This window comes from Oncorhynchus nerka, linkage group LG10 (assembly GCF_034236695.1).
Source record: "Oncorhynchus nerka isolate Pitt River linkage group LG10, Oner_Uvic_2.0, whole genome shotgun sequence".
Taxonomy (NCBI): Eukaryota; Metazoa; Chordata; class Actinopteri; order Salmoniformes; family Salmonidae; genus Oncorhynchus; species Oncorhynchus nerka.
In genome coordinates, this window is record NC_088405.1 from 17,390,813 (window position 1) to 17,418,605 (window position 27,793).

Here is a 27,793-nt window from a genome sequence, read left to right on the forward strand (position 1 = left end):
TATTACTGGAAGTGCACACAAGGAGCGCTATTTAGTTAAAAAGACACACAAAACAATTTAGGCAACATCGATCTTGATCCTGGAGGGGATTGATCGTTTCTGCTGTAACCAAGAAGCTTGATCTTGCCTTCTAGCCACGTAGCTAGCAAGTTAGCAAACCAAATGCATAGTTGGTGCCCAGAGCTGGATATAATTGAATTGGCACATCTAAGATAGTTAACTTATAAGCAGTGGCATAGCACGCACCTCCGCAGTCCCCGCAAGGGGAGGGTGGCATAGCACGCACCTCCGCAGTCCCCGCAAGGGGAGGGTGGCATAGCACGCACCTCCGCAGTCCCCGCAAGGGGAGGGTGGCATAGCACGCACCTCCGCAGTCCCCGCAAGGGGAGGGTGGCATAGCACGCACCTCCGCAGTCCCCGCAAGGGGAGGGTGGCATAGCACGCACCTCTGCAGTCCCCGCAAGGGGAGGGTGGCATAGCACGCACCTCCGCAGTCCCCGCAAGGGGAGGGGCCCCCAACTCCTGGGTATTGAAAATCATACTGTTCGTATGTCTAAATACACCGGTCTCCGCTATATCGTCCAAGCCTAACACACACACACACTCTCATCCTCCTTTGACCTTCTGACTCATCATAGCAGCACGAAACCATTTGCAAACTGAAAGCTTGTCCTTGTTAAACCAATTCCGCTCAGCAGTGAAGCCTCTACTGTGATGCTCTGTGATGGGGCCTCAGTCAAACAGCATTTAGTGAACTGAGCAGTTCTCTCTACACACACACACACACACACACACACACACACACACACACACACACACACACGTGTCTCCTGCAGTATCAACACATGACAGTGTGGGTCACAATGAGTCCTGCTATTTGGTTTTTTAAAAGTGTTCCATACTGCCAAAAGAATGTTGTACCAAACAACGTCCTCGTCCAAAACGCCCCACAAGAAGATCATGACCTTTGACCCTACCTGTTTGTCTTTGTCCTTGGCCTTTCCGCTGCTGCTGACCCGGGAGGAAGGGACATCACGGGGGATGACAGAGATCTGGTGCAGTGGCATGTTCATCCCCGCGGAAACCACCGGACTGGGCGTACTCACACACACACTTCCTGTCTTGCTGCTGCTGCCACGGCAACAGGCATGGCTGGCCAAAACACTACTCCTACCGTAGCCTGCACTGCTCTGGAGAGGAAAAAGAGTGGAAAGAGGAGAGACAGGGTTAGACATACAGTACATAAACAACACTCACACTTATTTGAAAAAGATATTTGAATTTTCCTTTCTTTCTTTATCAGAGTGATGACTACACAATGACAGAGAGAAGAGTCTGAACAGCCCATGTTGTGAAATCTAAAACTATAGTACGATCATCCCATAATAGCACATCGAGGGTGAGAGAAGACTCACAAAACCAGGACAAAAAAAGAGGATTTGCACAACATTTAATCCATAGAATGGTCATTTGGAGGAATGATATATTTTCCAATATTCATAAATAATTGTATAAAATTTTTTAATGAAATAAAAATACTAATCATATTACAGAGCAAGTGGTAAAGCTTCATATGACACCAGTGTTCACTTTGTAGCACCTACAGATAAAACACCATGGAGTCTTATAGGAGACCTGTAGCACCTACAGATAAAACATCATGGAGTCTTAAAGGAGACCTGTAGCACCTACAGATACAACATCATGGAGTCTTAAAGGAGGCCTGTAGCACCTACAGATAAAACATCATGGAGTCTTATAGGAGACCTGTAGCACCTACAGATAAAACATCATGTAGTCTTAAAGGAGACCTGTAGCACCTACAGATACAACATCATGGAGTCTTAAAGGAGACCTGTAGCACCTACAGATAAAACATCATGTAGTCTTAAAGGAGACCTGTAGCACCTACAGATACAACATCATGGAGTCTTAAAGGAGACCTGTAGCACCTACAGATAAAACATCATGTAGTCTTAAAGGAGACCTGTAGCACCTACAGATAAAACATCATGGAGTCTTAAAGGAGACCTGTAGCACCTACAGATACAACATCATGGAGTCTTAAAGGAGGCCTGTAGCACCTACAGATACAACATCATGGAGTCTTAAAGGAGACCTGTAGCACCTACAGATACAACATCATGGAGTCTTAAAGGAGGCCTGTAGCACCTACAGATACAACATCATGGAGTCTTAAAGGAGACCTGTAGCACCTACAGATACAACATCATGGAGTCTTAAAGGAGGCCTGTAGCACCTACAGATACAACATCATGGAGTCTTAAAGGAGACCTGTAGCACCTACAGATAAAACATCATGTAGTCTTAAAGGAGACCTGTAGCACCTACAGATAAAACATCATGGAGTCTTAAAGGAGGCCTGTAGCACCTACAGATAAAACATCATGTAGTCTTAAAGGAGACCTGTAGCACCTACAGATAAAACATCATGTAGTCTTAAAGGAGGCCTGTAGCACCTACAGATAAAACATCATGGAGTCTTAAAGGAGACTTGTAGCACCTACAGATAAAACATCATGGAGTCTTAAAGGAGACCTGTAGCACCTATAGATAAAACATCATGGAGTCTTAAAGGAGGCCTGTAGCACCTACAGATAAAACATCATGGAGTCTTAAAGGAGGCCTGTAGCACCTACAGATACAACATCATGGAGTCTTAAAGGAGACCTGTAGCACCTACAGATAAAACATCATGGAGTCTTAAAGGAGGCCTGTAGCACCTACAGATAAAACATCATGGAGTCTTAAAGGAGGCCTGTAGCACCTACAGATAAAACATCATGGAGTCTTAAAGGAGGCCTGTAGCACCTACAGATAAAACATCATGTAGTCTTAAAGGAGACCTGTAGCACCTACAGATAAAACATCATGTAGTCTTAAAGGAGACCTGTAGCACCTACAGATACAACATCATGGAGTCTTAAAGGAGACCTGTAGCACCTACAGATAAAACATCATGGAGTCTTAAAGGAGGCCTGTAGCACCTACAGATAAAACATCATGGAGTCTTAAAGGAGGCCTGTAGCACCTACAGATAAAACATCATGGAGTCTTAAAGGAGACCTGTAGCACCTACAGATAAAACATCATGGAGTCTTACAGGAGACCTGTAGCACCTACAGATAAAACATCATGGAGTCTTAAATGTCAAATATCCAACTTTTATAAATAATTTCTCAATTATGGTTTTAGATACAAATATCTAATATATGTCAACAATACTTCTTCCAAATGACCATTATATGGATTAAATGTGAGAAGAAGAAAAATCATGGTCTTTTTTTGTCCTGGTTTGGTGAAGAATCACCCTGATAACATATTGACAGGGCCTGAAGCAGCCCAAGGTGAGAAGTTATGAAAATACACTTTATAAATATATGGTTTCCACTTCTGCTAATGCAGCCATCTGCAGTGCACAGCCACTGACTGCAATTACTGTAAGGTTCAACCCCTCTGGTGTGTGGATGTGTGTGCGTGCGTGCATGTGCATGTGTGTGAGAGATTTTGTGCCTGCATGTGTTGATGTGGATCCGTGTACACGTTTGTGTGTGTGTGGTGTGTGTGTGTGTGTGTGTGTGTGTGTGTGTGTGTGTGTGCCAACACTGGAGATGTAGGCTACTAGTAAGGGAGAGAGGAATATGTCATATTGACGTCTTAGGCGAACCCTGTGAAATACAGTGTCTAGGTCAAGGGCACTGGGCAAAACTGTTGGAGGGCATCTACCATCACCGTAGTGCCAGGACTCTATTTGGGGAGGGAGGGAACAGGTGGAAGACAGGAAGAAGAGGAAGACAGACAGGAAGAGGGGTAGTGGTGCATCACGAATCCAGTGCTGTCTGGAAGTAGAGGTGGGTTCTATTTCTCTCTCAGTAGAGGTTAGGGATATCTCAGGGGACCATAGGAGTCTCCGGTAGTCTCTCCCTCAGGTCCCAAGGACATTATAGACCCAGAGGACAAGGCACTGCAGGGAGACTAACAAGTGGACTTGACACTATCACAGTCAGATATGAATTACATAGCAGGGTCACCAGAAAGGCATTTCATTATGTAATGAAAGAGAAGGAGAGGGTTAGAGAGGGAAGAAGAGGGTTAGAGAGAGATAGAGAGGGAAGAAGAGGGTTAGAGAGAGATAGAGAGGGAAGAAGAGGGTTAGAGAGAGATGGAGAGGGAAGAAGAGGGTTAGAGAGAGCTGGAGAGGGAAGAAGAGGGTTAGAGAGAGATAGAGAGGGAAGAAGAGGGTTAGAGAGAGATAGAGAGGGAAGAAGAGGGTTAGAGAGAGATAGAGAGGGAAGAAGAGGGTTAGAGAGAGAGAGAGGGAAGAAGAGGGTTAGAGAGAGATAGAGAGGGAAGAAGAGGGTTAGAGAGAGATGGAGAAAGTTCGAGAGAGAGATAGAGAGAGGGAAGAAGAGGGTTAGAGAGAGAGAGAGGGAAGAAGAGGGCTAGAGAGAGATGGAGAGAGTTCGAGAGAGAGATAGAGAGAGGGAAGAAGAGGGTTATAGAGAGATGGAGAGAGAAAGGGAAGGAGAAAGTTAGAGAGAGATAGAGAGGGAAGAAGAGGGCTAGAGAGAGATGGAGAGAGTTCGAGAGAGATAGAGAGAGGGAAGAAGAGGGCTAGAGAGAGATGGAGAGAGTTCGAGAGAGAGATAGAGAGAGGGAAGAAGAGGGCTAGAGAGAGATGGAGAGAGTTTGAGAGAGAGAGAGATAGAGAGAGGGAAGAAGAGGGCTAGAGAGAGATGGAGAGAGTTCGAGAGAGAAAGGGAGGAGAAAGTTATAGAGAGAGATAGAGGGAAAGGGGGAACTGTTAAAAAACTGTATATATATATATAATATGACATTTGTAATGTCTTTATTGTTTTGAAACTTCTGTATGTGTGATGTCTACTGTTAATTTTGATTGTTTATTTCACTTTATATATTATCTACCTCACTTGCTTTGGCAATGTTAACACATGTTTCCCATGCCAATAAAGCCCTTGAATTGAATTGAATTGAATTGAATTGTTAGTGAGAGAGAGAGAGAGAGACAGAGAGAGTTAGAGAGAGGGAAGGAGAGAAGGAAGAAGAGGGTTAGAGAGAGATAGAGAGGGAAGGAGAGGGTTAGAGAGAGAGAGAGAGAGAGAGAGAAGGAAGGAAGGAAGGAGTTATAGAGAGAAAGACAGGGAAGGAGAGGGTTAGAGAGAGAGAGAGAGAGAGAGAAGGAAGGAGTTATAGAGAGAAAGACAGGGAAGGAGAGGGTTAGAGAGAGATAGAGAGAGAGAGAGAGAGAGAGAGAGAGAGAGAGAGAGAGAGAGAGAGAGGGAATGAGAGGGAGAGAGAGAGAGAGAGAGAGGAGAGAGAGAGAGAGAGAGAGAGAGAGGGGAGGGGGAAGGAAGGAAGGAAGGAAGGAAGGAAGGAAGGAAGGAAGGAAGGAAGGAAGGAAGGAAGGAAGGAAGGAAGGAAGGAAGGAAGGAAGGAAGGAGAGAGTTATAGAGAGAGATAGAGAGAGGGAAGGAGAGAAGGAAGAAGAGGGTTAGAGAGAGTTAGAGAGAGAAAGACAGGGAAGGAGAGGGTTAGAGAGAGATAGAGAGAAAGAGGGAAGGAGAGGGTTAGGGAGAGATAGAAAGAGTTAGAGAGAGAAAGACAGGGAAGGAGAGGGTTAGAGAGAGATAGAGAGAGTTAGAGAGAGAAAGACAGGGAAGGAGAGGGTTAGAGAGAGATAGAAAGAGAAAGACAGGGAAGGAGAGGGTTAGAGAGAGATAGAGAGAGAAAGACAGGGAAGGAGAGGGATAGAGAGAGATAGAGAGAGAAAGACAGGGAAGGAGAGGGTTAGAGAGAGTTAGAGAGAGAAAGACAGGGAAGGAGAGGGTTAGAGAGAGTTAGAGAGAGAAAGACAGGGAAGGAGAGGGTTAGAGAGAGATAGAGAGAGAAAGACAGGGAAGGAGAGGGTTAGAGAGATAGAGAGAGAGTTAGAGAGAGAAAGACAGGGAAGGAGAGGGTTAGAGAGAGATAGAGAGAGAAAGACAGGGAAGGAGAGGGTTAGAGAGATAGAGAGAGAGTTAGAGAGAGAAAGACAGGGAAGGAGAGGGTTAGAGAGAGTTAGAGAGAGAAAGACAGGGAAGGAGAGGGTTAGAGAGAGTTAGAGAGAGAAAGACAGGGAAGGAGAGGGTTAGAGAGAGATAGAGAGAGAAAGACAGGGAAGGAGAGGGTTAGAGAGAGTTAGAGAGAGAAAGACAGGGAAGGAGAGGGTTAGAGAGAGTTAGAGAGAGAAAGACAGGGGAGGAGAGGGTTAGAGAGAGATAGAGAGAGAAAGACAGGGAAGGAGAGGGTTAGAGAGAGTTAGAGAGAGAAAGAAAGACAGGAAGGAGAGGGTTAGAGAGAGTTAGAGAGAGAAAGACAGGGAAGGAGAGGGTTAGAGAGAGTTAGAGAGAGAAAGACAGGGAAGGAGAGGGTTAGAGAGAGTTAGAGAGAGAAAGACAGGGAAGGAGAGGGTTAGAGAGAGTTAGAGAGAGAAAGACAGGGAAGGAGAGGGTTAGAGAGATAGAGAGAGAAAGACAGGGAAGGAGAGAGTTAGAGAGAGATAGAGAGAGAAAGACAGGGAAGGAGAGGGTTAGAGAGAGATAGAGAGAGAAAGACAGGGAAGGAGAGGGTTAGAGAGAGTTAGAGAGAGAAAGACAGGGAAGGAGAGGGTTAGAGAGAGTTAGAGAGAGAAAGACAGGGAAGGAGAGGGTTAGAGAGAGAGTTAGAGAGAGAAAGACAGGGAAGGAGAGGGTTAGAGAGAGATAGAGAGAGAAAGACAGGGAAGGAGAGGGTTAGAGAGAGTTAGAGAGAAAGACAGGGAAGGAGAGGGTTAGAGAGAGATAGAGAGAGAAAGACAGGGAAGGAGAGGGTTAGAGAGAGTTAGAGAGAGAAAGACAGGGAAGGAGAGAGGGTTAGAGAGAGATAGAGAGAGAAAGACAGGGAAGGAGAGGGTTAGAGAGAGTTAGAGAGAGAAAGACAGGGAAGGAGAGGGAGAAAGACAGGGAGAGAGTTAGAGAGAGAAAGACAGGGAAGGAGAGGGTTAGAGAGAGTTAGAGAGAGAGAAAGACAGGGAAGGAGAGGGTTAGAGAGAGATAGAGAGAGAAAGACAGGGAAGGAGAGGGTTAGAGAGAGTTAGAGAGAGAAAGACAGGGAAGGAGAGGGTTAGAGAGATAGAGAGAGAAAGACAGGGAAGGAGAGGGTTAGAGAGAGTTAGAGAGAGAAAGACAGGGAAGGAGAGGGTTAGAGAGAGTTAGAGAGAGAAAGACAGGGGGGGAGAGGGTTAGAGAGAGAGAGAGAGAGAAAGACAGGGAAGGAGAGGGTTAGAGAGAGATAGAGAGAGAAAGACAGGGAAGGAGAGGGTTAGAGAGAGTTAGAGAGAGAAAGACAGGGAAGGAGAGGGTTAGAGAGAGTTAGAGAGAGAAAGACAGGGAAGGAGAGGGTTAGAGAGAGTTAGAGAGAGAAAGACAGGGAAGGAGAGGGTTAGAGAGTTAGAGATAGAAAGACAGGGAAGGAGAGGGTTAGAGAGAGATAGAGAGAGAAAGACAGGGAAGGAGAGAGAGTTAGAGAGAGATAGAGAGAGAAAGACAGGGAAGGAGAGGGTTAGAGAGAGATAGAGAGAGAAAGACAGGGAAGGAGAGGGTTAGAGAGAGTTAGAGAGAGATAGAGAAAGACAGGGAAGGAGAGGGTTAGAGAGAGTTAGAGAGAGAAAGACAGGGAAGGAGAGGGTTAGAGAGAGATAGAGAGAGAAAGACAGGGAAGGAGAGGGTTAGAGAGAGATAGAGAGAGAAAGACAGGGAAGGAGAGGGTTAGAGAGAGATAGAGAGAGAAAGACAGGGAAGGAGAGGGTTAGAGAGAGATAGAGAGAGAAAGACAGGGAAGGAGAGGGTTAGAGAGAGAAAGACAGGGAGGAGAGGGTTAGAGAGAGATAGAGAGAGAAAGGGAAGGAGAGGGTTAGAGAGAGATAGAGAGAGAAGAGACAGGAAAGACAGGAAGGAGGGTTAGAGAGAGTTAGAGAGAGAAAGACAGGGAAGGAGAGGGAGAGGAGTTAGAGAGAGAAAGACAGGGAAGGAGAGGGTTAGAGAGAGTTAGAGAGAGAGAGAGAAAGACAGGGAAGGAGAGGGTTAGAGAGAGTTAGAGAGAGAAAGACAGGGAAGGAGAGGGTTAGAGAGAGAGAGAGAGAGAAAGACAGGGAAGGAGAGGGAGGGAGAGAGAGATAGAGAGAGAGAAAGACAGGGAAGGAGAGGGTTAGAGAGAGATAGAGAGAGAAAGACAGGGAAGGAGAGGAAGAGAGTTAGAGAGAGAAAGACAGGGAAGGAGAGGGTTAGAGAGAGATATAGAGAGAGAGTTAGAGAGAGAAAGACAGGGAAGGAGAGGGTTAGAGAGAGATAGAGAGAGAAAGACAGGGAAGGAGAGGGTTAGAGAGAGAGAGAGAGAGAGAAAGACAGGGAAGGAGAGGGTTAGAGAGAGTTAGAAAGAGTTAGAGAGAAAGACAGGGAAGGAGAGGGTTAGAGAGAGATAGAGAGAGTTAGAGAAAGACAGGGAAGGAGAGGGTTAGAGAAAGAGATAGAGAGAAAGACAGGGAAGGAGAGAAAGACAGGGAAGAGAGAGTTAGAGAGAGAAAGACAGGGAAGGAGAGGGTTAGAGAGAGATAGAGAGAGAAAGACAGGGAAGGAGAGGGTTAGAGAGAGTTAGAGAGAGAAAGACAGGGAAGGAGAGGGTTAGAGAGAGTTAGAGAGAGTTAGAGAGAGAAAGACAGGGAAGGAGAGGGTTAGAGAGAGATAGAAAGAGAAAGACAGGGAAGGAGAGGGTTAGAGAGAGATAGAGAGAAGGAAGGAAGGAAGGAAGGAGTTATAGAGAGAAAGACAGGGAAGGAGAGGGTTAGAGAGAGAGAGAGAGAGAGAGAGAGAGAGCGAGAGAATGAGAGGGTTAGAGAGAGAGAGAGAGAGAGAGGGAGAGAGAGAGAGAGAGAGAGAGAGGGGGAAGGGAAGGAAGGAAGGAAGGAAGGAGAGAGTTATAGAGAGAGATAGAGAGAGGGAAGGAGAGAAGGAAGAAGAGGGTTAGAGAGAGTTAGAGAGAGAAAGACAGGGAAGGAGAGGGTTAGAGAGAGAGAGAGAGAAAGAGGGAAGGAGAGGGTTAGAGGAGATAGAGAAAGAGTTAGAGAGAGAAAGACAGGGAAGGAGAGGGAGGGTTAGAGAGAGATAGAGAGAGTTAGAGAGAGAAAGACAGGGAAGGAGAGGGTTAGAGAGAGATAGAAAGAGAAAGACAGGGAAGGAGAGGGTTAGAGAGAGATAGAGAGAGAAAGACAGGGAAGGAGAGGGATAGAGAGAGATAGAGAGAGAAAGACAGGGAAGGAGAGGGTTAGAGAGAGTTAGAGAGAGAAAGACAGGGAAGGAGAGGGTTAGAGAGAGTTAGAGAGAGAAAGACAGGGAAGGAGAGGGTTAGAGAGAGATAGAGAGAGAAAGACAGGGAAGGAGAGGGTTAGAGAGATGGAGAGAGAGTTAGAGAGAGAAAGACAGGGAAGGAGAGGGTTAGAGAGAGATAGAGAGAGAAAGACAGGGAAGGAGAGAGATAGAGAGAGAGTTAGAGAGAGAAAGACAGGGAAGGAGAGGGTTAGAGAGAGTTAGAGAGAGAAAGACAGGGGAGGAGAGGGTTAGAGAGAGATAGAGAGAGAAAGACAGGGAAGGAGAGGGTTAGAGAGAGATAGAGAGAGAAAGACAGGGAAGGAGAGGGATAGAGAGAGATAGAGAGAGAAAGACAGGGAAGGAGAGGGTTAGAGAGAGTTAGAGAGAGAAAGACAGGGAAGGAGAGGGTTAGAGAGAGTTAGAGAGAGAAAGACAGGGAAGGAGAGGGTTAGAGAGAGTTAGAGAGAGAAAGACAGGGAAGGAGAGGGTTAGAGAGAGTTAGAGATAGAAAGACAGGGAAGGAGAGGGTTAGAGGGAGATAGAGAGAGAAAGACAGGGAAGGAGAGAGTTAGAGAGAGATAGAGAGAGAAAGACAGGGAAGGAGAGGGTTAGAGAGAGATAGAGAGAGAAAGACAGGGAAGGAGAGGGTTAGAGAGAGTTAGAGAGAGATAGAGATAGAAAGACAGGGAAGGAGAGGGTTAGAGAGAGATAGAGAGAGAAAGACAGGGAAGGAGAGGGTTAGAGAGATAGGAGTTAGAGAGAGAGATAGAGAGAGAAAGACAGGGAAGGAGAGGGTTAGAGAGAGTTAGAGAGAGAAAGACAGGGAAGGAGAGGGTTAGAGAGAGATAGAGAGAGAAAGACAGGGAAGGAGAGGGTTAGAGAGAGTTAGAGAGAGAAAGACAGGGAAGGAGAGGGTTAGAGAGAGTTAGAGAGAGAAAGACAGGGAAGGAGAGGGTTAGAGAGAGATAGAGAGAGAAAGAGAGGGAAGGAGAGGGTTAGAGAGAGATAGAAAGAGAGAGAGTTAGAGAAAGACAGGGAAGGAGAGGGTTAGAGAGAGTTAGAGAGAGAAAGACAGGGAAGGAGAGGGATAGAGAGAGATAGAGAGAGAAAGACAGGGAAGGAGAGGGTTAGAGAGAGTTAGAGAGAGAAAGACAGGGAAGGAGAGGGTTAGAGAGAGTTAGAGAGAGAAAGACAGGGAAGAGAGAGGGTTAGAGAGAGTTAGAGAGAAAGACAGGGGAGGAGAGGGTTAGAGAGAGATAGAGAGAAAGACAGGGAAGGAGAGGGTTAGAGAGAGAGAAAGACAGGGAAGGAGAGGGTTAGAGAGAGTTAGAGAGAGAAAGACAGGGAAGGAGAGGGTTAGAGAGAGAGACAGGGAAGAGAGAAAGACAGGGAAGGAGAGGGTTAGAGAGAGATAGAGAGAGAAAGACAGGGAAGGAGAGGGTTAGAGAGAGTTAGAGAGAGAAAGACAGGAAGGAGAGGGTTAGAGAGAGTAGAGAGAGAAAGACAGGAAGGAGAGGGTTAGAGAGAGAGAGAGAAAGACAGGGAAGGAGAGGGTTAGAGAGAGAGTTAGAGAGAGAAAGACAGGAGAAGGAGAGGAAAGTTAGAGAGAGTTAGAGAGAGAAAGACAGGGAAGGAGAGGGTTAGAGAGAGTTAGAGAGAGAAAGACAGGAAGGAGAGGGTTAGAGAGAGTTAGAGAGAGAAAGACAGGGAAGGAGAGGGTTAGAGAGAGATAGAGAGAAAGACAGAAGGAGAGGGTTAGAGAGAGAAGAGGAGAGGGTTAGAGAGGGAGATAGAGAGAGAAAGACAGGGAAGGAGAGGGTTAGAGAGAGTTAGAGAGAGAAAGACAGGGAAGGAGAGGGTTAGAGAGAGTTAGAGAGAGAAAGACAGGGAAGGAGAGGGTTAGAGAGAGTTAGAGAGAGAAAGACAGGGAAGGAGAGGGTTAGAGAGAGTTAGAGAGAGAAAGACAGGGAAGGAGAGGGTTAGAGAGAGATAGAGAGAGAAAGACAGGGAAGGAGAGGGTTAGAGAGAGTTAGAGAGAGAAAGACAGGGAAGGAGAGGGTTAGAGAGAGATAGAGAGAGAAAGACAGGGAAGGAGAGGGAGAGAGAGAGAGAGAAAGAGGAAGGAGAGGGTTAGAGAGAGAAAGACAGGGAAGGAGAGGGTTAGAGAGAGTTAGAGAGAGAAAGACAGGGAAGGAGAGGGTTAGAGAGAGAGAGTTAGAGAGAGAAAGACAGGGAAGGAGAGGGTTAGAGAGAGTTAGAGAGAGAAAGACAGGGAAGGAGAGGGTTAGAGAGAGTTAGAGAGAGAAAGACAGGGAAGGAGAGGGTTAGAGAGAGATAGAGAGAGAAAGGGAGGGAGGGAGAGGAGTTAGAGAGAGTTAGAGAGAGAAAGAAAGACAGGAAGGAGAGGGTTAGAGAGAGTTAGAGAGAGAAAGACAGGGAAGGAGAGGGTTAGAGAGTTAGAGAGAGAGAAAGACAGGGAAGGAGAGGGTTAGAGAGAGTTAGAGAGAGAGGGAAGAGAGGGTTAGAGAGAGAGAGTTAGAGAGAGAAAGAGGGAAGAGAGGGTTAGAGAGAGATAGAGAGAGAAAGACAGGGAAGGAGAGGGTTAGAGAGAGTTAGAGAGAGAGAGAGAGAAAGACAGGGAAGGAGAGGGTTAGAGAGAGTTAGAGAGAGAGAAAGACAGGGAAGGAGAGGGTTAGAGAGAGTTAGAGAGAGAAAGACAGGAAGGAGAGGGAGAGGGTTAGAGAGAGAGAGGGTTAGAGAGAGAAGAGAGAGGGAAAGAGAGGTTAGAGAGAGATAGGTTAGAGAGGGAGAGGGTTAGAGAGAGAAAGACAGGGAAGGAGAGGGTTAGAGAGAGTTAGAGAGAGAAAGACAGGGAAGGAGAGGGTTAGAGAGAGTTAGAGAGAGAAAGACAGGGAAGGAGAGGGTTAGAGAGAGTTAGAGAGAGAAAGACAGGGAAGGAGAGGGTTAGAGAGAGATAGAGAGAGAAAGACAGGGAAGGAGAGGGTTAGAGAGAGTTAGAGAGAGAAAGACAGGGAAGGAGAGGGTTAGAGAGAGTTAGAGAGAGAAAGAGAGAGAAAGAGAGAGAGAAGGAGAGGGTTAGAGAGAGATAGAGAGAGAAAGACAGGGAAGGAGAGGGTTAGAGAGAGATAGAGAGAGAAAGACAGGGAAGGAGAGGGTTAGAGAGAGTTAGAGAGAGAAAGACAGGGAAGGAGAGGGTTAGAGAGAGTTAGAAAGAGAAAGACAGGGAAGGAGAGGGTTAGAGAGAGTTAGAGAGAGAAAGACAGGGAAGAGAGGAGGGGTTAGAGAGAGTTAGAGAGAGAAAGACAGGGAAGGAGAGGGTTAGAGAGAGATAGAGAGAGAAAGACAGGGAAGGAGAGGGATAGAGAGAGAGAGAGAGAGAAAGACAGGGAAGGAGAGGGTTAGAGAGAGATAGAGAGAGAAAGAGAGAGGAAGACAGGGGAGAGGGTTAGAGAGAGTTAGAGAGAGAAAGACAGGGAAGGAGAGGGTTAGAGAGAGAGTTAGAGAGAGAAAGACAGGGAAGGAGAGGGTTAGAGAGAGTTAGAGAGAGAAAGACAGGGAAGGAGAGGGTTAGAGAGAGTTAGAGAGAGAAAGACAGGGAAGGAGAGGGTTAGAGAGATAGAGAGAGAAAGACAGGGAAGGAGAGGGTTAGAGAGAGTTAGAGAGAGAAAGACAGGGAAGGAGAGGGTTAGAGAGAGTTAGAGAGAGAGAAAGACAGGGAAGGAGAGGGTTAGAGAGAGTTAGAGAGAGAAAGACAGGGAAGGAGAGGGTTAGAGAGAGAGTTAGAGAGAGAAAGACAGGGAAGGAGAGGTTAGAGAGAGTTAGAGAGAGAAAGACAGGGAAGGAGAGGGTTAGAGAGAGATAGAGAGAGAAAGACAGGGAAGGAGAGGGTTAGAGAGAGAGTTAGAGAGAGAAAGACAGGGAAGGAGAGGGTTAGAGAGAGTTAGAGAGAGAAAGACAGGGAAGGAGAGGGTTAGAGAGAGAGTTAGAGAGAGAAAGACAGGGAAGGAGAGGGTTAGAGAGAGTTAGAGAGAGAAAGACAGGGAAAGGGTTAGAGAGAGTTAGAAAGACAGGGAAGGAGAGGGTTAGAGAGTTAGAGAGAGAAAGACAGGGAAGGAGAGGGTTAGAGAGAGTTAGAGAGAGATAGAGAGAGAAAGACAGGGAAGGGGAGAGGGTTAGAGAGAGATAGAGAGAGAAAGACAGGGAAGGAGAGGGTTAGAGAGAGATAGAGAGAGAAAGACAGGGAAGGAGAGGGTTAGAGAGAGATAGAGAGAGAAAGACAGGGAAGGAGAGGGTTAGAGAGAGTTAGAGAGAGAAAGACAGGGAAGGAGAGGGTTAGAGAGAGTTAGAGAGAGAAAGACAGGGAAGGAGAGGGTTAGAGAGAGTTAGAGAGAGAAAGACAGGGAAGGAGAGGGTTAGAGAGAGTTAGAGAGAGAAAGACAGGGAGAGGAGAGGGTTAGAGAGAGAGAGAGAGAGAGTTAGAGAGAGGGACAGGGAAGGAGAGGGTTAGAGAGAGTTAGAGAGAGAAAGACAGGGAAGGAGAGGGTTAGAGAGAGTTAGAGAGAGAAAGACAGGGAAGGAGAGGGTTAGAGAGAGTTAGAGAGAGAAAGACAGGGAAGGAGAGGGTTAGAGAGAGTTAGAGAGAGAAAGACAGGGAAGGAGAGGGTTAGAGAGAGTTAGAGAGAGAAAGACAGGGAAGGAGAGGGTTAGAGAGAGATAGAGAGAGAAAGACAGGGAAGGAGAGGGTTAGAGAGAGATAGAGAGAGAAAGACAGGGAAGGAGAGGGTTAGAGAGAGATAGAGAGAGAAAGACAGGGAAGGAGAGGGTTAGAGAGAGTTAGAGAGAGATAGAGATAGAAAGACAGGGAAGGAGAGGGTTAGAGAGAGATAGAGAGAGAAAGACAGGGAAGGAGAGGGTTAGAGAGAGATAGAGAGAGAAAGACAGGGAAGGAGAGGGTTAGAGAGAGATAGAGAGAGAGTTAGAGAGAGAAAGACAGGGAAGGAGAGGGTTAGAGAGAGTTAGAGAGAGAAAGACAGGGAAGGAGAGGGTTAGAGAGAGTTAGAGAGAGAAAGACAGGGAAGGAGAGGGTTAGAGAGAGTTAGAGAGAGAAAGACAGGGAAGGAGAGGGTTAGAGAGAGTTAGAGAGAGTTAGAGAGAGAAAGACAGGGAAGGAGAGGGTTAGAGAGAGATAGAAAGAGAAAGACAGGGAAGGAGAGGGTTAGAGAGAGATAGAGAGAGAAAGACAGGGAAGGAGAGGGTTAGAGAGAGATAGAGAGAGAAAGACAGGGAAGGAGAGGGTTAGAGAGAGATAGAGAGAGAAAGACAGGGAAGGAGAGGGTTAGAGAGAGATAGAGAGACATCCAATGCATAACTGCCTATGAGCTCATCTTCAGTTAGACAGTGAGTCCAGAGAAATGTCTGCCCCAACCACTGTTAGTGCTACATGGACACGGGCCCAGCCTTCCCCCTCCTTCACACTACTGCCCGTACACACAAACACACACACACACACACATTCTATTTCTATGGTCCAATCAATAACTTCATGAAAAGGTCAGATTGGTCAGAAATTGACCTTGTTGCCATGACACCAGCTACTGGAGGCACCTGCTGAAACACACAAACACACACACACACACGCGTATAAATGTGCATGCACACGTGTGAGCATAGACACACAGGCATTGTTTCTATTTAAAAGGAATAATAAAATAACAAATATCATCATTTACATTCAGAGTAAGTTTAATCTTCACGGTCTGCTTCACTCATCTACATGACAAAATCCCCAACATCAAAAAGTCTTCAGACCAGAAGGGTTTACAAAAACAACACTCATCTACATGACAAAATCCCCAACATCAAAAAGTCTTCAGACCAGAAGGGTTTACAAAAACAACACTCATGAGGTGAGGTCTCTCTCCTCAGGCAGTGAGGTCTCTCTCCTCAGGCAGTGAGGTCTCTCTCCTCAGGCAGTGAGGTCTCTCTCCTCAGGCAGTGAGGTCTCTCTCCTCGGGCAGTGAGGTCTCTCTCCTCAGGCAGTGAGGTCTCTCTCCAGTCCAGAGTCCTGTCAGGTAAATCTATATCCATCCTCCATCTGTTTTCTGCCTGGCTGAACCCTTGTTATTCACACGGAGCAGACCCAGACCTGCACTGACCCTCTTCCATCAGATAGACAGAGCAGACATTTGGTGTGTGTGTGTGACTGTGACAGAGATGGCTTGGAGCTACACACCTCCTAGTAATGAGACTCAATGCTTCAAATCCTTCTCAATGCGCTTACATTATTAAACTAGCAGCACTTATCTGGACAAATACTGACACAGAGACGTGAGAGCAGTAGTGTGAAAACAGGTCCTCCTTTCTCCTAAATGTTATCCTCCTCCTCTATGCTAGCCGGCTCAATCACCAGCATCACTGACATTTCAGGCTCTTCAGTAATACTATTGTCAACCTCATTAGAATATATGCTAATGAGTGTTAGGGTTGAGAAGTCTGAGACAGGGCTTTGAACACAGAGTGGTAAGTTGGAGGGGAGAGCGAGAGAGCGAGACAGACAGACGAGACCAGACCAGACCAGACCAGACCAGACGAGACCAGACGAGACCAGACCAGAGCAGACCAGACCAGACCAGACAAATTACTTGTGGTAAAGTGGTACAACAGCTGTAAATGACATGGCATCACCTTGGCTCTGATTGCTGTCAACACACACACACACGGAAGCATGCATGCACTCACACACTCACACACACACACACGCACACACACACTGATTGAGTCTTTGATTATTCATACACATTTTGTCTTGCTGAGAGTTTTATCATGTCTAATAACACATGAGGACGTTCCTGAATATCCATGCTGTTTTAACACAGTTAATATCCATCCTGTTTTAACACAGTTAATATCCATTCTGTTTTAACACAGTTAATATCCATCCTGTTTTAACACAGTTAATATCCATCCTGTTTTAACACAGTTAATATCCATCCTGTTTTAACACAGTTAATATCCACCCTGTTTTAACACAGTTAATATCCATCCTGTTTTAACACAGTTAATGTTAATATCCACCCTGTTTTAACACAGTTAATATCCATCCTGTTTTAACACAGTTAATATCCATCCTGTTTTAACACAGTTAATATCCATCCTGTTTAACACAGACTAGGAAGAGTGGATTAATGCCTTACAACTGGGTATAAGATGACATCTCATTTCACTACATTGTCCTCACATTTTCTATGAGACACAGACACATGATACTATATAATCACATACTTTCTGCTCTGTAGGTATACTGTAGGTTAATATAACCATATGGGCTGTGGTCCTAGACTAGACACTACTGCAGGGTTGGGAAATACAGAAAGTAATCCAAATTTAAATTCCAATTCATTGAAGAAAATTGAAATTGGAATTTCAAGGCACTTCCTGAATTGACTGGAATTGAAATTGACCCCAACCCTACAATAGAGCCATGTCTCTCTCCCTCTCTCTGTCTGTAATGATATGCATAGCCTCGGGTATGGTCCTGCCTATATTTCTTTGGTCCACAGCTTTACCTGGCTGCTCACTGCTCAGAGATTCACACACACACACACACACACACACACACACACACACACACACACACACACACACACACACACACACACACACACACACAGAGCATGTCATGATAGATAGGAATCTGAAAAACAGAGAGGATAGTCATAAACGCATGGATGACCAGAGGAGGTTCAGAAAGTCACTGGACTGAATTGGTGAATTGTACCCTTTGACAGGGAGCTGTTGGACTGACACTCTCTCCTCTAGAGAGTCTCCCATCACATACAATGCATTCAGAAAGTATTCAGATTCCTAGTTTTTTTCCCACATTTTATTACGTCACAGCCTTGTTCTAAAATGTATTAAGAGAGAGGAGAGAGGATGGAGAGAATAAATTACAAGGAGAGGTGAGGAGACTGATTACACATTTTGCTAGAAGAGCAGAATGAAATAAAAACACCTGGAAAACAACAGGAAGAGAAGAAAAGCGCAAACACATCAGAAATTCAAAATGAGAAGGGGAAGTTGATTGACAGGCCATGCACAGACACAGACACACACACACTGTTTTGCTATCACTGACACACACGCACACACTTTCTCAAACAATACTGCTTGCATCAGTCCATCTCAGAGAAATACGGGCAGTAGTTCATGGTATGGTTTCCCGGTTTCATGTGTGTGATGATTAAGGCAGCCTGAGCTGTTGAGACGAAATTACTCTGATACTGTTTCATCCAACAGGATAATTGATTCCCCATTGACATACACCACAGCAATGCTTCATCCTATAAACCCAACTCCATTTGCAGAAGAACCAAGGAAATCAAGACCGTACATGTAGAAGTGTATACTAACCACACATGCAGTATGCACTTCCAGGAATCAGTGTGATATGACTTTGATACATTTTTCTGTTCATTATGAATCGTAAATCTGCTTGGTTCTATTCGTTATTAAAAACTATGATAACCATATTGTTATCATTAGAAAGTATGAGCTATATGGAAAATTCAGCATGTACACATGCACGCGCACACGCACACACACACAGGACTTACAGTACACGATAAAGAGAAGTGTCAGTTGTCATATCACTTCCTTTGTGAAATCACATGACCGAGAGAGCCACAGGTCTCAGTACACTTACTGGAAGTTGTGTCAACCAAAACAAGCCATCAACAACAGTAAACTACCCAGTTATCAGTAATCTTTATAAACCATTAACAGTAAACTGTTATCAGTAATCTTAAACAAAGTTATGACTCATCAAAACAATGCAAAACCCAGCAGTGTTTTCCCTAGAGTTTATTTTCTCAGGCAGAATGCCAAGACTAGTCCCTATAGACTGACATCCAGGTCTGGGGCCTTCACAGAAGTTTCCATTGAAATTAACAAATTGATTCCAAATGATAGACTCAAGTAAAAAAACGAATAGTGTTTAATGCATATTTTTCCACAAGTGGGAAGCCAAGTAGAAAAAACAAATATTCACCAGAGTTTTCCATGGCAATGAAACAAAAGGATGTGACAATGAAAATAAAGTGGGCAACAGGGGAGGCCCGCCGGAACGATAGCTCATTATAGGGAAAACACTGACAAGTCTACACAAAAGTCAGTTGAAGACTGTCAACTAACTGCACTACAGTCTAGTCCCAACTCTTTGTGCCACTGTGATGTGTACGTTTATTACTCTCATACAGGGACGCAAATTTCACTGGGGACAGGGGGGACATGTCCCCTCCACAATCTGAAATTGCATTTTTGTCCCGCCAAGTTTAATCATTGGAATGTGATACAAAACTAGGCAACGGTGTGCTTTAGGACCATGCGGACACCTCAGAGCGGTCAGGTAGGCTGTTTGGAGTGTTTATCTGACTGGATAAAATAAAACATTTAAATATTATGTCCCCCCCACTTCTAAGTTGTGCCCCTGTTCTCATCTTAGCCCAGAAGATAAGAGCCAGACGATGATGTAACTGGGCTGGGCTGTATAGTGGTAACAGTTATGGTACACTAGACTACATGCCAATGACTGGGGACATTCACAGTTCAGCCTGAGGACTATATATTAACTCTCCAACAACCCTTGACTTACTTTACATTCCTTTCTGCTCCTAGTGGAGGGAAGGGCCCCACAAAAAACATTAAAATCAGAATCACATATATTTGCAAAGATATTTACATATACCCTGAATTTGATTTGGTAAAATGGTGCTGCCGAGTATACAAAATCAACATACAGAATGTAAAGGTGATAAACATAATATACTGACAGAATATTTTACGACTAATTTACAAATCCACATACACCTTTAACAGAAAAAAATGAATAATTATGCATGGTACGAATGTACAAACAAACAAATGGATGATGCATGGTACGAATGTACAAACAAACAAATGGATGATGCATGGTACGAATGTACAAACAAACAAATGGATGATGCATGGTACGAATGTACAAACAAACAAATGGATGATGCATGGTACAAATGTACAAACAAACAAATGGATGATGCATGGTACGAATGTACAAACAAACAAATGGATGATGCATGGTACGAATGTACAAACAAACAAATGGATGATGCATGGTACGAATGTACAAACAAACAAATGGATGATGCATGGTACGGATGTACAAACAAACAAATGGATGATGCATGGTACAAATGTACAAACAAACAAATGGATGATGCATGGTACGAATGTACAAACAAACAAATGGATGATGCATGGTACGAATGTACAAACAAACAAATGGATGATGCATGGTACGAATGTACAAACAAACAAATGGATGATGCATGGTACGGATGTACAAACAAACAAATGGATGATGCATGGTACGGATGTACAAACAAACAAATGGATGATGCATGGTATGAATGTACAAACAAACAAATGGATGATGCAATGGATGATGCATGGTACGGATGTACAAACAAACAAATGGATGATGCATGGTACGGATGTACAAACAAACAAATGGATGATGCATGGTACGGATGTACAAACAAACAAATGGATGATGCATGGTACGGATGTACAAACAAACAAATGGATGATGCATGGTACGGATGTACAAACAAACAAATGGATGATGCATGGTACGGCTGTACAAACAAACAAATGGATGATGCATGGTACAGATGTACAAACAAACAAATGGATGATGCATGATACGAATGTACAAACAAACAAATGGATGATGCATGGTACGAATGTACAAACAAACAAATGGATGATGCATGGTACGAATGTACAAACAAACAAATGGATGATGCATGGTACGAATGTACAAACAAACAAATGGATGATGCATGGTACGGTTGTACAAACAAACAAATGGATGATGCATGGTACGGCTGTACAAACAAACAAATGGATGATGCATGGTACGGATGTACAAACAAACAAATGGATGATGCATGGTACGAATGTACAAACAAACAAATGGATGATGCATGGTACGAATGTACAAACAAACAAATGGATGATGCATGGTACGAATGTACAAACAAACAAATGGATGATGCATGGTACGAATGTACAAACAAACAAATGGATGATGCATGGTACGGATGTACAAACAAACAAATGGATGATGCATGGTACGAATGTACAAACAAACAAATGGATGATGCATGGTACGAATGTACAAACAAACAAATGGATGATGCATGGTACGAATGTACAAACAAACAAATGGATGATGCATGGTACGAATGTACAAACAAACAAATGGATGATGCATGGTACGAATGTACAAACAAACAAATGGATGATGCATGGTACGAATGTACAAACAAACAAATGGATGATGCATGGTACGAATGTACAAACAAACAAATGGATGATGCATGGTACGAATGTACAAACAAACAAATGGATGATGCATGGTACGGATGTACAAACAAACAAATGGATGATGCATGGTACGGATGTACAAACAAACAAATGGATGATGCATGGTACGGCTTTACAAACAAACAAATGGATGATGCATGGTACGGATGTACAAACAAACAAATGGATGATGCATGGTACGGATGTACAAACAAACAAATGGATGATGCATGGTACGGATGTACAAACAAACAAATGGATGATGCATGGTACGGATGTACAAACAAACAAATGGATGATGCATGGTACGGATGTACAAACAAACAAATGGATGATGCATGGTACGGATGTACAAACAAACAAATGGATGATGCATGGTACAGATGTATAAACAAACAAATGGATGATGCATGGTACGGCGTTACAAACAAACAAATGGATGATGCATGGTACGGATGTACAAACAAACAAATGGATGATGCATGGTACGGTTGTACAAACAAACAAATGAATGATGCATGGTACGGATGTACAAACAAACAAATGGATGATGCATGGTACGGCTTTACAAACAAACAAATGGATGATGCATGGTACGAATGTACAAACAAACAAATGGATGATGCATGGTACGGTTGTGCAAACAAACAAATGGATGATGCATGGTACGGATGTACAAACAAACAAATGGATGATGCATGGTACGGAGGGTACAAACAAACAAATGGATGATGCATGGTACGGATGTACAAACAAACAAATGGATGATGCATGGTACGAATGTACAAACAAACAAATGGATGATGCATGGTACGGCTGTACAAACAAACAAATGGATGATGCATGGTACGGATGTACAAACAAACAAATGGATGATGTGCAACGAAGCAGAACTATATACGGTGCCTTCGGAAAGTATTCAGACCCCTTGACTTTTTCCACATTTTGTTACGTTACAGCCTTATTCTATAAATGGATTAAATAAATAAAAATCCTCAGCAATCTACAGACAATACCCCATCAATACCCCAAGGATTTTATAGAATATCATGTCATATCACTTAATCCGGCATAGCCAAAGAAACGACACCTGTCTCAGAGCTCTACGGACAATTCCTTTGACCTCATGTCTTGGTTTTTGCACTGACATGCACTGTCAAGTGTGGGACTTTATATAGACAGGTGTGTGCCTTTCCAAATCATGTCAAATCGATTGAATTTACCGCAGGTGGATTCCAATCAAGTTGTAGAAACATCTCAAGAATGATCAATGGAAAAAGGATGCACCTGAGCTGAATTTCGAGTCTCATAGCAAAGGGTCTGAATACTTATGGAAATAAGGTATTTCTGTTTTTAGTTTAAATAACATGTCCAATCATTTCTAAAAACTTGATTTCGCTATGTCATTATAGGGTATTGTGTGTAGATTTCTGAGGAAATTGTTTAATTTAATCATTTTTAGAATATGTCTGTAACGTAACAAAATGTGGAAAAAGTCAAGGGGTCTGAAAACTTTCCCAAGGCACTGTATGCAGTCAGACAGTGCAGAGTTCAAAAATGAGATAAAGGGCTTAGCATGTCCCAGATAGAAATGCTATATAGTCCTCCATAAATGCGTTGAAAAATGCAAGAATTATACTTTTATCTGTGGCTTAACAAAGCCCTGTAGCAATTTTTATTCTTGTTAGAGAGAGAATGAGGAAGTAGCCTACTGCTTGCAAAGTTAGCTGCCCTGACTTGCAAAGAAATATGTCACTTTTTCTTTCAAGTGAAACCAGAAAAACATGTCATTCTTCTGTACCCTTTATGCTATATTTCATATCACGTCTTAGACAAGCATTTTCTTCTAGCCTTTAAGCTGTGTTTCTTTTCAAAGAAAAGTGTTAAAGACTCAGTACTGGTACAGAAGCCATAAGCTGGTAAAGCTGGCTCAGATAGAGAGACAGATGGTGAGGATTCCAGAACCTTCTTTGACATGTCAAGTCAAGAGGGTTCCTAATGAAGTCACTCCACCCCTCTTCCTCTCTTCCCTTCTCTCTCTCTCTTCCTTCTCTCTCATCCCTCCCCTCATCATATCCAAGACAACAGAACTGATGAATAAAGAGCGATGTGTGGCAGGGGTTGTTTGAACCACATCCTTATCTCACTGTAGTCAACAAACCTAGCAAATACATTTGTATAATATCATCATTGACACAGGTCTGTATTGAAGTACAGTAAAATACTTTATAATCACACACGTCTTTCATTATACGTTTCCAAAGATAACTAACTCCTGCTGTACATGTGTATCAGCCTGTAAACCTCATTGATGATCAAACACAAGCTGGCATGCTTCTGTGTGCTGTGTAACAGGACACACTGTTCAGTTAAGACCATCTTCAGAAAACACACTAAAGCAATAAGGAATGATGATGATCTCTGTTCACACAGAACACCATCTCTGTTTACACTCATAAAGTCATGTTGTGTGCATGCGTGTTATGCTTTGGAGTCCTTTGTACTTTCCTCATTATGGGAATGTTTTTCCGTAGAGGCCTGTAAGAATGGACGCCTGGACGCCCTATGAAGCTCTTTATCTGCAGTAGTTCCAGTCCACAGTGATTTCAAAGTTCTGTATAAAGCTCTTTATCTGCAGTAGTTCCAGTCCACAGTGATTTCAAAGTTCTGCATAAAGCTTTTCCCTATGGATTTAAATTCAAAGACACAGTACTATGCTGTTTATCAAGTCTACCAGGTCAGTTGTGAAACCTTTTAAATAGATTTAATCAATTTATTGTAATGAGGCCAATCTGGATGAATTAAAGTTCAATCAAATATACACCGCCATGACAAATAAAGTGTCCACCTATGAATTTACCTTTCAAAACACAAGTGATGTGCTGTTAATCAAATCTTTTAAAAAAAGTGCTATCTAGAACCAAATAGATTTCTTCGGCTGTCCCGATAGGAGAACCCCTCGAAGAATCCCTTTTGGGTTCATGTAGAACCCTTTCCATGGAGGGTTTTACAGGGAACCAATAAGGGTTCTCCAATGGGGACAGCCACAGAACCCTTTTGGAACCCTTTTTTCTAAGAGTGTATACATCCACAATGAATGAAAGGCCTCTGTGTAAAGCGGAACTGCTATTTTCAGGGCCACAAAACCGAAAGCCTGAAACCTTGAAGGAGCACAATGACCATAATGACATCATCATCCAGAGACAGGTAATGTGCAGTACATAATCAAAAAGAGAGGTAATGTATCACTACTCCCCATCCATTTTAGCTGAGCCAGCACCTCTGCCCAGGTAATCTATGGGGCCTTCAACTTTTTCCAGTTTCATTGTGTACCATTACCATTCCGCTCTCCTCTCAGCTACCATGGCCCATGTTTGGTGAGCGTTCTGGCACAAAATGTCCACCACGCATCACCCAGGTGGTTGCCACACATCGGTAGTGGAATGGGAGGAATTATCCCCCATATAGGCATAATGCAAAGTGTTTTCGGGCTTTGTCAAAAGCGCTATATAAATGCAGCCCACTACTGCTAATCACCTCCTGCCTAGCTCCTATCAGTGTGATTCGGGGTGCTGTGCAAACCGCCTTTACAAAAACATTCAGGGACAAAAACTGTTGTCCTACATTCCAACCACCACAGAGTTCTTTCCACTGCAGGTGCTCTAGGGATGCTAGGATAGCGGTTGGGGGTCTGACATCATCCATAGAAAGAGAGGAGCTATTCGAGAGGATCAATATTCACTGTTAGACAGACATAGTAGAGCACAGCAGGGGTAGATTGAGTTACTGTAGAGAACAGTACACAGGCAGTCATAGTGGAGCACAGAGCACAGCAGGGGAAGATTGAGTTACTTTAGAGAACAGTACACAGGCAGTCATAGTGGAGCACAGAGCAGGGCAGGGGAAGATTGAGTTACTTTAGAGAACAGTACACAGGCAGACATAGTGGAGCACAGAGCAGGGCAGGGGAAGATTGAGTTACTTTAGAGAACAGTACACAGGCAGACATAGTGGAGCACAGAGCAGGGCAGGGGAAGATTGAGTTACTTTAGAGAACAGTACACAGGCAGACATAGTGGAGCACAGAGCAGGGCAGGGGAAGATTGAGTTACTTTAGAGAACAGTACACAGGCAGACATAGTGGAGCACAGAGCAGGGCAGGGGAAGATTGAGTTACTTTAGAGAACAGTACACAGGCATACATAGTGGAGCACAGAGCAGGGCAGGGGAAGATTGAGTTACTTTAGAGAACAGTACACAGGCAGACATAGTGGAGCACAGAGCAGGGCAGGGGAAGATCGAGTAATTTAGAGGAAAATACTGGCAACACCAAAGTTGCCAACACGCACTCACACACACACATCCACACACACAGAGCGGTTTACAGGTGTTTCTATTGGCTAGCTTTGCTTCCTCACTGTCATCCTGCATACTGAAAGCTAGAGTGTGTGAATTCATCTGTATAAAAGCACACTGCTTACTTTTGTCAGTTTTGACTCATCTGATGAACTCTTATCACATTATTTTGGCATTTCCAAAATTGCTGAAAACTGTAACAATAGCTGCAAAGAGCCCTAACATGAAAATAGCCCTAACCTAACCCTAACCTGGAAAGAGCCCTAACTTAACCCTAACCTGGAAAGAGCCCTAACCTAACCCTAACCTGAAAATAGCCTTAACCCTAACCTGGAAAGAGCCCTAACCTAATCTGGAAAGAGCAGATATGTTTCAAAGAGAATACTTCATTTCCCAGCTAGACAGAGCAACAGAGACAGAGAGTGAGAGACAGACTATACATACCTTGGCCTAAACATCAGCGCCACAGGTAACTTCCACAAAGCTGTGAATGATCTGAGAGACAAGGCAAGAAGGTCCTTCTGTGCCATCAAAAGGAACATAACATTTGACATTAGGATCTGGCTAAAAATACTTGAAACAGTTATAGAACCCATTGCCCTTGATGGTTGTAAGATCTGGGGTCCGCTTACCAACCAAGAATTCACAAACACCAAATTGAGACTCTGCATGCAGAATTCTGCATAAAATCCTATGCGTACAATGTAAAAAAATAAGCACCAATTTGTAAGTCGCTCTGGATAAGAGCGTCTGCTAAATGACTTAAATGTAATGTAAATGTAAAACACCAAATAATGCATGCAGGGCAGAATTAGGCCGAATCCCGCTAATTATCCAAATCCAGAAAAGAGCAGTTAAATTCTACAACCACCTAAAAGGAAGCGATTCCCAAACCTTCCATAACAAAGCCATAACCTACAGAGAGATGAACCTGGAGAAGTCCCCTAAGCAGGCTGGTCCTGGGGCTCTGTTCGCAAACATAAACAGACCCAACAGAACTCCAGAGCACCAACACAATTAGAACCAACCAAATCATTAGAAAACAAAAAGATAATTACTTGACATATTGGAAAGAATTGACAAAAAAACAGAGCAAACTAGAATGCTATTTGGCCCTAAACAGAGAGTACACAATGGCAGAATACTTGACCACTGTGACTGAACCAAAATTAAGGAACACTTGGACTATGTACAGACATAGCCTTGTTATTGAGAAAGGTCGCCGTAGACAGACCTGTCTCTCAAGAGAAGACAGGGTGTGCACACTGCCCACAAAATAAGGTGGAGCTGCACTTCCTAACCTTCCTAACCTCCTGCCCAATGTATGACCACATTAGAGACACATATTACACAGATCCACAAATAATTTTGTTTATCCATTTCACCTGCTTTGGCAATGTAAACGTGTTTCCCATGTCAATAAAGCCCCTTGAATTGAAGAGAGAGAGAGAGAGAGACTGATCATGCTGTATCTGTGATTATCTTTGTTTTATCTACCAAAGGGCTCTTTGTCTATCGCTCTGTTTCTGCAACAACACAATAGTTATGTCTGAATGTATACACGATGCTCTTACTGGAGAGAAATAGTCATAGTTAATGTTGCCGTCTCATCTCATAGTTAATGCTGCCGTCTCATCTCATAGTTAATGTTGCCGTCTCATCTCATAGTTAATGCTGCCGCCTCATCTCATAGTTAATGCTGCCGTCTCATCTCATAGTTAATGCTGCCGCCTCATCTCATAGTTAATGTTGCCGTCTCATCTCATAGTTAATGCTGCCGCCTCATCTCATAGTTAATGTTGCCGTCTCATCTCATAGTTAATGCTGCCGCCTCATCTCATAGTTAATGTTGCCGTCTCATCTCATAGTTAATGCTGCCGCCTCATCTCATAGTTAATGTTGCCGCCTCATCTCATAGTTAATGCTGCCGCCTCATCTCATAGTTAATGTTGCCGCCTCATCTCATAGTTAATGTTGCCGTCTCATCTCATAGTTAATGTTGCCGCCTCATCTCATAGTTAATGTTGCCGTCTCATCTCATAGTTAATGCTGCCGCCTCATCTCATAGTTAATGTTGCCGTCTCATCTCATAGTTAATGCTGCCGCCTCATCTCATAGTTAATGTTGCCGTCTCATCTCATAGTTAATGTTGCCGCCTCATCTCATAGTTAATGTTGCCGCCTCATCTCATAGTTAATGTTGCCGCCTCATCTCATAGTTAATGTTGCCGTCTCATCTCATAGTTAATGTTGCCGCCTCATAGTTAAGGATGGGACCCTTTGTTAAAATTTTCGCCTGAAATGACATACCCAAATCTAACTGTCTATAGTTCAGGACCTGAAGCAAAGACATGTATATTCTTGATAACATTTGAAAGGAAACACTTTGAAGTTTGTAGAAATGTAAAATTAATGTAGGAGGATATAACACATTAGATCTGGTAAAAGATAATACAAACAAAAAAACATGTGTTTTCTATTTTTTTGTTTGTTCCATCATCTTTGAAATGCAAGAGAAAGGCCATACTTCAGATAGGAGTCTAGCTGTCATTTTTATTTGCCACCAGATGGCAGCAGTGTGTGTGCAAAGTT

The 27,793-nt window shown here is 43.8% G+C and overlaps 1 protein-coding gene across 2 annotated transcripts in view; it reads right to left on the bottom strand.

The window, feature by feature from the left end:
* The window catches only part of LOC115134963 (E3 ubiquitin-protein ligase MARCHF8-like), a 204,461-nt gene that overhangs the window by 164,262 nt on the left and 12,406 nt on the right, over nucleotides 1–27,793 (bottom strand). For both annotated transcript variants that reach the window (XM_029669086.2, XM_029669084.2), the window contains exon 2: nucleotides 978–1,190. In XM_029669086.2, the coding sequence (XP_029524946.1) occupies nucleotides 978–1,073 (96 nt within the window). In that variant the 5' untranslated portion in view covers nucleotides 1,074–1,190. The remainder of the gene's footprint in view (nucleotides 1–977; nucleotides 1,191–27,793) is intronic.